This window comes from Zea mays, chromosome 7 (assembly GCF_902167145.1).
Source record: "Zea mays cultivar B73 chromosome 7, Zm-B73-REFERENCE-NAM-5.0, whole genome shotgun sequence".
Lineage (NCBI taxonomy): Eukaryota > Viridiplantae > Streptophyta > Magnoliopsida > Poales > Poaceae > Zea > Zea mays.
Window position 1 is genome coordinate 50,108,335 of NC_050102.1, and position 8,989 is coordinate 50,117,323.

At 38.0% G+C, this 8,989-nt stretch overlaps 1 protein-coding gene across 9 annotated transcripts; it reads right to left on the bottom strand.

The window, feature by feature from the left end:
• Positions 1-998: 998 nt before the first annotated feature.
• On the bottom strand, positions 999-4,420 carry LOC103632352 (uncharacterized). Of its 9 annotated transcripts, XR_004851410.1 has the most exons (4): positions 4,187-4,420; positions 1,849-3,458; positions 1,521-1,620; positions 999-1,359 (listed from the first exon to the last, which is right to left on the bottom strand). XR_004851410.1 is itself a non-coding variant. In XM_008654169.3 (3 exons), exons 1-3 carry the CDS (start codon positions 4,372-4,374, stop codon positions 1,317-1,319), a joined length of 324 nt encoding a protein of 107 aa, XP_008652391.1. In that variant the 5' UTR covers positions 4,375-4,420; the 3' UTR covers positions 999-1,316. The 9 variants fall into 9 exon arrangements, 5 of the variants coding, with proteins under 5 accessions (XP_008652391.1, XP_008652392.1, XP_008652393.1 ...); XR_002263438.2 differs by having other exon boundaries at positions 1,565-3,458; XR_004851411.1 differs by having other exon boundaries at positions 1,528-3,458.
• Positions 4,421-8,989: the final 4,569 nt, after the last annotated feature.

Consider the following 8,989-nt stretch of genomic DNA (forward strand, 5'->3'; position numbering starts at 1 on the left):
TATCGTTATGTGCTCACTCTTCGTTTTCTAGGGCTTAATTCTAAGCAAGGCTCTAAAGGCCTAGAAGGAAGCAGAAGATGAGAACTACTGAATAGCTCTTTGGAATCTTCGTTCAGAAGTCATCACACTAAGGAATGAAGCTCTTGAAAAGGATAAAATATTACTTTCTTTAGAGGATAGGCTGAGATCTAACGAGGCTGAACTTGCTGCACAAGCCGAAGTGGAAGAACTGAAAAGGAAGGTTGTTGAAGCAACCGAAAAATTTGAAGTTGAGGTGGTGAAGCATGAGATATGCGAGATCGAAAGGTCAAGAGCACAAAAGAATGCTGATGAGCTTCGTGCTTCCAAAGAAAGATGTTAAGAAATATCCTTGGATGCGCCAGGAAATTTAAGGACAACTTTGCTAGAATTGGGGCATATTCCTCTAAGCAGAGATTCATCCGCGGCGACCCTGATGGAGTTGTACAATGGATCAGTGGCACTACTACAAATCGTGTTATATGAGATGGTTAATTTTTAGTTATTAAGACGTTTATGAAGTGTCCAAATTTGATGGAATCGCAAAAGATGTTCCATTTTTAAGATGGTTATAAACCGTCTTAAAAGATATTAAATAAGACAGTTTTTAATTTATAACCGTCTAAAAAAGGAATTTATTTAATTCATTTTGTCCAATAAACCGTCTTAAATTAGGTTTTGTTTAAGACACTTCTTCTAAAGAACTGCCGAAAATACGAACATTATAAGTCACAAAGGATTTATCAAACTGACTAGAATATCCTATAATAATAGACACTCGCAACAAAAAAAACCATCTTATTTAGGAGACTGATATTGGACGTTTTAGAAACCGTCTTATTTAGGAGACTGATATTAGACGTTTTGAGAACTGTCTTATTAAGATTTGAAACGACTTACTTGGCAGTATATTCTTCAATTACCACATTATAATAATTTAAAAGAGAAAATACATACACATATATTTAATAACATTATAATTAATATAATATAGATAAATATCATTCAATATCTCATAAATAAGCATTGTCAAATAACTCTTACATAAATGTACTCTAAATTCAAACTAAAATACAATGGGAAAACTTGCTCATCAACTGTTTGTGCTAACATTGAGACTAACTAAGTATATATAAATTCAAGTCTCCACACTTGTGCGACCACCCAAATTTGAGTTCCATTCCATCTTTCATCGATGGCATCATCCATCGTTTGATCATTTCATCATCGTCGATGGCATCATTCACCAGTATTTATGTGTATCTTCTGCTCTGAATCCTGAGCCTTGACCACCCGCATTAACATGTCAGCATGTTCAGCTGGCTACTGTTTCGGTTGCAGCTGCAACATCACAATAGCCACAATAGCATGTCAGCATATAAGAAATAGCATGTTACGGAGTCCGGACATTATTCTATTACATATTTATGTTGTAGCTACCTTCTTTCTTACTACCACAGACATATGTTTATAGAAAACAGTAAGAATAAATTGACGATTACACTCAGCTGAAGACAAACTAGAAGCATTTGAAGTCTCAATACACCTTTCTTCTTGGGAAGATTGACCAGCATGAAGGCTCCAAGCCTCCTGAGGACATTCCTGTAGATAGAAGAAACACTGAAAGTCCTCCAAGTAAGAGGAAGTTCAAAGGTACAGCTATCCGAATTTGTCAATCAAACAATTTCTTTAAGCTACTTCAGTTTTTTTCGAATCATCAATCTTTATTTCTTATTGATCTAGCAATGTTGGACACTTGGACTCCTAAATGCATGTGCCCTAAATATGCTTGGAATTACTGATTGGACCAATGCCTTTACATTTTCTTACCTGCTTGGTTTTCAGATTTGGAGCACTCAAACAAGGAGCGCATCCAAATCCTTCCTAACAGAAGGGACCTGAAGAATGACTCTGCTCCAGGTGCCAAAGCCCAACATGCTAGTTCATTGAGGAGTCCAATCAGAAACTCACCTTGCTGTGCCATCTCGCTCAATGAATCCATTGGCAAATCATTATGCCAACAATTCAAAACTACGAGCTTCAACCATGTCGCCGGCCCAAGTCTGTATTCTCATATATACTTCACGCTAAATATAGCTATTTATTATGTCCTATTCATGTTATGTAGATACACACACACACACACACACACATATATATATATATATATATATATATATAAACACTAAAAACAGGTTTAAAGACTATGGTACTATCAAGCTACCCTCTCTGATCAACAATTAAAGGTCATGAAAGTTCTCAGTAAGCTATAGGACCGAGTTTGTGTACTTTTAAACGAAATGATTTACATGGCAGTAAATTCTTTAATTTATAATCAGATACCATATTATAATAATTTGAAAGAGAAATATACATAAACATATATTTAATAACATTATAATTAATATAGTATAGATAAGTACCATTCAATATCTAATAAATAAGCATTGTCGAATAACTCATACATAAGTGTACTCTAAATCCAAACTAATACTAATTAAAAAACTTGGTCAGAACTATTTGTGCTAAATATATATGAATTCAAGTCTCCACACTTGTTAGGCCACCAAAATTTGAGTTCCATTCTATCTTTTCTTGTACAACAAATAGAAGAAGACAATAATGCTAGATTTAGTTATATGAAGCAGGGAACCATGCTAGATTTAGTTGGCGAGCCACTAAAGCTGGAAAGTACGAAAATTTAAGACAAATATTACAAGGCAACTGCTAAAACATAAACATTTCTACATTAGTAAATAATATCCTCCTTATGGTGCTGCTACAAAAACAAATACTAGTTCACGTATGAATACAAAAAGAAAAACTCCCTATACGAGGGAAGGGGTCATATAAGAAGCTTCATGTACGAATAAAAAACATATTCTCATTTTTGGAAACCATAGAATTCCTTCTTGTTGTTCAGGGCAGGATTAGGAATAATTTTCATTTGGAGAACCTTTTAGCTATGCAGCAACCTTACCAAATAGTATTTCAGCAAACATTTTCAGGGCAGGATTAGAAACAATTTTCTTTTGGAGAACTACATATTTTTGTCCCAGATTAGTAGTGTGATGTCAGGGGTATGTTCTGGACCTGACTATAGGTCAAAAACTCAAAATAATAAGAACATTTTTTCCCAAGGGATCAAAGTAAGACTATTAGGCTGTTTCAGGCTGATGGAAAAATGGCTAAGTCCTAATTTGAAACCCTGCAGACCAACAACGATTAGTAGTGTTTGAGATAGTTTTCTGAGAAAGTTTGTATTGAACCTTGGACTAAAATGTGCAAAATGGAAAGTACATGTTTTGGGATGCCTCCACGACATCTAATTTTTCTTCATTCTCAACATGTAAAAGAGCATTCCTTGCACGCATTCATTGCTACACGATGTCAAATTGAAGCTTCAGGTATTTTCTGTTCGAGCCAAAAAGATGATTTTTCTGCAACAAGAGTGGGATGTTAAAAGTTATATTCTACACCTGGCCCAGGCACATCAAAATGGCAGAAAAAAGAAACAAACAATTAGCACATTGGCATCTCCCTTACTCATATTTAAATAACGATAATCTACATGTTTAATATCAAAATTTCAGTCTGAACATATAAAGCATTCAACTTCAGCTAAATTCTAGAGATATATGAACATCACTATGGCTATAACACAAGGATGGCCATCAATGGATAAACAAGTAGAACGACACAAACCTAAGAAGATCAAAATTCCTGTAGAAAAATCTTAGACATAAACAATTAAACAGAGCCAAACTTATCGCCATGACATCATTTCATTATGGACGTCAAACAGAATATTAGATTCAGTATGCAGAGCAAGTGAAAAACTAGATCTAAATCCTCTTTCTCAATTATTTCTATGTCAGAAATTTCCCCTTCATAATGTCGCCTAATATATGCCTCAATTTCCAACTCCATCTTGTCCTGCAAAATCTATAATATACCAAAATAGAATACCAACACATGAATGTTGCATTAGAAAAGGTTCAAGTTTCTCCATGTTCGAATTTTATGATGGGAGTCCACAGCTAAGGCGGCGTTGCACGCTCCTTCTCTCACGTCTAATTCCACATGAACAGCGACCATGACCGCCTCAGCGCAGCCGAAGCTCGTAGAACAAGGAGCAAGCAAGTAGAGTGTGGGCGGGCTCACTGACCTCATGAGGCGGCGCGACCCTCGATCCGTCGGGGATCCATGGCCCCACACTAGCCGCGAGGTCCATCGGGGAGCCAGCGATGGCGGGAGCCGGGCACAAGCGATGGCACCAGGGGAGCGCACGTCGACCGCCGAGAGCGAGGGGAGGGAGAAGAGCGGATGTGCGATGTCGTGTGGCGGCGGCGGCATCGTGAAGACCCGAGTGGAGGAGGGAGATGGAGGCAGGCACCTGGCCAGCCACGGTTAAGATTTAGAGAAAAAGATATTTAAGTGCTTCAAATTAACATATTTTATTTTTAAAAATTAAAAATCAGAAAAATACGAAAAAAATACAAGGGACTTCTATGGATATATTAACATAGTTTAAACATATTTTGTACTTTTAAAACACTATGAATGCAACATCCTCAGTTTAACCTTATAATTCGTTTTAAATGATTTATAATAAAAGAAAATATTTGAAACTATAATTCATGATCCTAAACTACTCAAATCTTAACAAATTAAACTGTAATTCTCCAAAATGAGTGATGTCTAAGTTCCTTGGCTCGCTTGGCATTGCATATATGGAGCAACTCTTTTTCGAAGTTGAAGGTGTGCTGGAGCCAAATTCTCAGGACCCGAAATTCTCTTACTCGTAGTCGTAGGCTTTTAGATCCCTTAAAAACTGGTATACTATTAGAAGGAATCATTTGGATGTTGGGTTTCCTTTTTTGAGTCCGAATATCTGAATTGATTGGGTTTTTGGAATTTAACAATGTAAATATAAAAGTACTGATATATTCATCATATGATGTTTATACCTTCATAAACCCCTTGGTATGTAAATGATATGAAATAAAGCAAAATGATGACTGAGGTTTTTTGTATGGCATATTAATGATTGGGTCGCATATGAGTCTATTTTACCATCTATATCCAGTTGCAGAGATAAGTTTTGCATTTTATATCATACATATCATCAAACTAAGCTGAATTCACTATTTACTACGTTTTTTCATAATATGTCTTATCAGAAATATCATACAAAGATGGTTTTATATTTAGAAGTGTCTAATATCTCACTAACATCTAAGACAATTCTTATAGTCTAGATGACTCTAATAATATCTTTATTTGAGATGGTGTCATATACAGAAGTGTCTAATATAGGAACCAAAATCTAAGACAATTCTTTCAATCTTAATGACTCAAAATGTATATTTATTTGAGACGATTTTGAATAACAATCTGTCTTAAACCAATTTAAGACATTTCTTATGATATAACTGTCTCAAAACACTTCCTTATTAAAGACAGATCTTAAACAAACCGTCTTACCTTACTCATCACCATCTCATAAAAGACGCTTCTATAAAATACATTGATAGCTGCCTTAAAATGTGTGTCTTTAATAAGCATATTTCTAGTAGTGTGGGGAAGCTGAAGCTTTTGATGAAATTCTAAGTGATCGAGGAGATTTTTGTGCCTTTGCTGGTGCACGGGGGGCCATGTCCATCTTGGAGAAGACTGGTTGCGAACATACTAAGGCTGTGGCTCAGTCAAACTTCGCCTTCTCAGTTGACGACATCAAGAATCATTCAGCCGAAGCTGCTACCCTCGGTGGGAAATTTTACTCCGAGATATGGCTGAAGGGCGGTCGAGAAGTCGCTGATGAAGCCATTAAAAAGAACGAAAAGGAGTCACATGATGCTTCAGAAGCGGCGAGAAGGGCTGAAGAGGCAGCCGAGTAGGCTAGGCTTATAGGTACATCTGTTATATCTTAGCTTCGTAATATGTTTTAGCTTTGGAACTAACAAACATATACTTCGGTGCTATTAGGGGCCTTCGTCTTCCGAAGGTCCTCAAAAACATGACTAACATGCTTCTCAAGTATAATATGTGTACAGGAACCTTCGGACATGGGACGAAGTTATATATGATATAAAGAGCGCGGTTCGAGTGGACGAACCAGTGCCGAAGCTACCTGTGAAGAAGCTTCGGCTTAGCGGTGGATAATAGAACCGACTTAAAGGGGAAAAGGTTATCTAGTCCTCGGTAGATTATCTCTAAGCCAATAGTAGATGTCAAGGGCATGAATGTAATTCTACACAGGCTGCGTCATGTGCCTATAAATAGATGAACAGTGACACTGTACTGCTCACGCTGACTTGTATTCACTCGCACATCATGTTTGGACTTTTACCTTCTGTCAAGCCGAAGGTATTAATGTAATTCAATACTATCAATATTTATTCATGACGAGATAATAAAAATGTTTTGATAATGTCATATGATTATTCATGTTATTTTCTATGTTTCATATATTTCTACTTTCATTATTACATACTGAGATGATGAAGGTATGTCCTTCATGACCTTCGTCTGAAGATCATTATATCTTAAGAGAGATAATGCTTCGAAGGACGAAGGTCTTTGACCATTAACATTTTGTGTTGTCTTGTTCTTAACTCATAGCATTTCAGAACAAGTCCCCAACAGGTGCAGCTGAACTATCTCCGCCTCCGGAGCCATACAATCTAGAAGCTAACCCGTTCCTAAAAGAGGCACTCGAGACCATCAAAATTGCCAACGAAGTTGTTGACGAAGCTGTCAACAAGCTGCTAAACGAAGCTGCCGAGAAGGTCATGAAGGAAGACTAGAACTTTTATTTTTGCTAGTTCAAAATTGTTGAGCATGATTTTTAGTCTTGCAGAAAACACTTGTAAACAATTTGTGTATATTGATGTAATATATTTCTTTGTGATGCATGAAACTTCTGTACATACCGTTTTTGAGCCGCTGGTGAAAAAACACCTTCCCTTCTTTTCATGCTTCATGAAGAAAAAGATTTCCCTTCTGTCAATTCAATATTGCACATTTTTCCACAATTGCTGCATAGTAATACTGCTGACGAAGATGCTTGCCCTGTGTATAAATATGTCTGTTGAATGCATATTTTTGTGCTACAGCACATTCATGGTCCGAAAGGTTTTTTCGAAGGAGCAATTTTCCTTCTTCTCCACGGCTTTTTGCTGATGTCAAATGATGTATGATATGATGCTATGTGAGATGATATGATGGTATGATACAAAATGATGTTTATGTCGAAGATAAAAACCCACACGAGTACATACCAAGACTCTACATCCCCTGAGGAATGACTTTGGAGTCTCTTCACCTTTTACTTAGGTGGTTTTTCAGCTCTGCATTTCCTTAGGAACGACTTTGGAGCTAAGCTCTACATCCCCTCAGGAACGACTTTGTAGCTTCTTCACCTTTGACTTAGGTGGCATTTAAGCTCTGCATTCCCTTAGGAACTACTTTGGAGCTTCTTCACCTTTTTTAGGTGGTATCTTAGCTCTGCATTCCCTTAGGAATGACTTTGGAGCTTTCTAACTTACTATGCATTCCCTTAGTTAGGAATGTCTTTGGAGCTTTTTGATTCGTTTTTGTTACACTCGATGGTGTAACCACAGGCTTATTACATCAACTAAAGGTTAGACCTTCTTGTATTGTCTTTTTAAGAGAAAATGTAAAGGCAAAAAAGAGTAAAAATACATTGGATCAAGGCACTCTTTGGTCGAAACATTGTGCCACCTTAGTAGATATGTCTCGACTCGGGCACAGTGTTGTTGACTGTGCGAGCTTCGGACTCTTCCCGAAGGTCACGCTCTTGTTGTGCCTGACAATGCCCTTCTAGCTGTTGATTATGAACCAGGGCAGGCGCCGGTGGTGGCAACTGAGCCCAGGAAGCTTGGGAGTGACTCGCCTAAGCAATGGAAGTCGTACGGTGTTGATTGCCCACATACTTCGGGATATACGGAGAGTAGCACGAAGCAGTATGTAAGACCTGCTTCGGCAGGTTCTGTCGTGCTTCGGCTTCAGAGATTTCCTTCTGCTTCTGAATCATTACTTGGCACATCCTTATGGTGTGTTTCTTGTCTTCGCCATAAAATAGGCAGAGCAGTTTCCTGGGCTGATTACCATATCTTCCTCCAAAGCTTCTGCCCCCTCTGCCTCTTGGAGCTGGTGGCATGAAAGAACTTTGTTGTGCCCCTGATGATTGAGAGCTTTGTTGTTGCCCTTGGGTATGATTCCCCCTGTTGTCGCTTGAGTTGGGGTTATGGATCGTCCTGACATGCCTAGGGTGGAGTCTTCCTTCGAAGCCCCTGGTCATCTTGGAGTATATGTAGGCTTCTTCTCTTCTTTGCCGAAACTCATTGCCGGCTTTGATGTACTCATCCATTTTCTGGTGAAGCTTCTCCAAGGTTTGTGGTGGCTTTCTTGCAAAATATTGCGCCATTGGTCCTGGTCTGAGCCCCTTGATCATGGCCTCAATTACAATCTCATTGGGCACTGTAGGCGCCTGAGCTCTCAGTCGCAAGAACCTTCGGACGTACGCCTGTAGGTACTCCTCATGATCATGCGTGCACTGGAATAGGGCTTAGGCAGTGACTAGCTTCGTCTGAAAACCCTGGAAGCTAGTGACTAGCATATCCTTTAGCTTCTGCCATGATGTAATTGTTCTCGGACGAAGAGAAGAATATTGTTGGTCACTTGTTCTCAAAAGCTATAAATTAAGAACGAGGCAACACAAATGTTAATGGTTAAAGACCTTCATCCTTCGTGTCGTTATTTCCCTTGGGATATAATGATCTTCGGACGACCGTCATGAAGGACGTACCTTCATCAGTTCAATATGCAAAGATATGAACATGGACATATGAAACGCAATAAGAATATAAGTAATCATTTTAAATCATTGGATTATTCATATTATCATTATATAATCATGAACAAACATCAATGGTATTTAAATTAC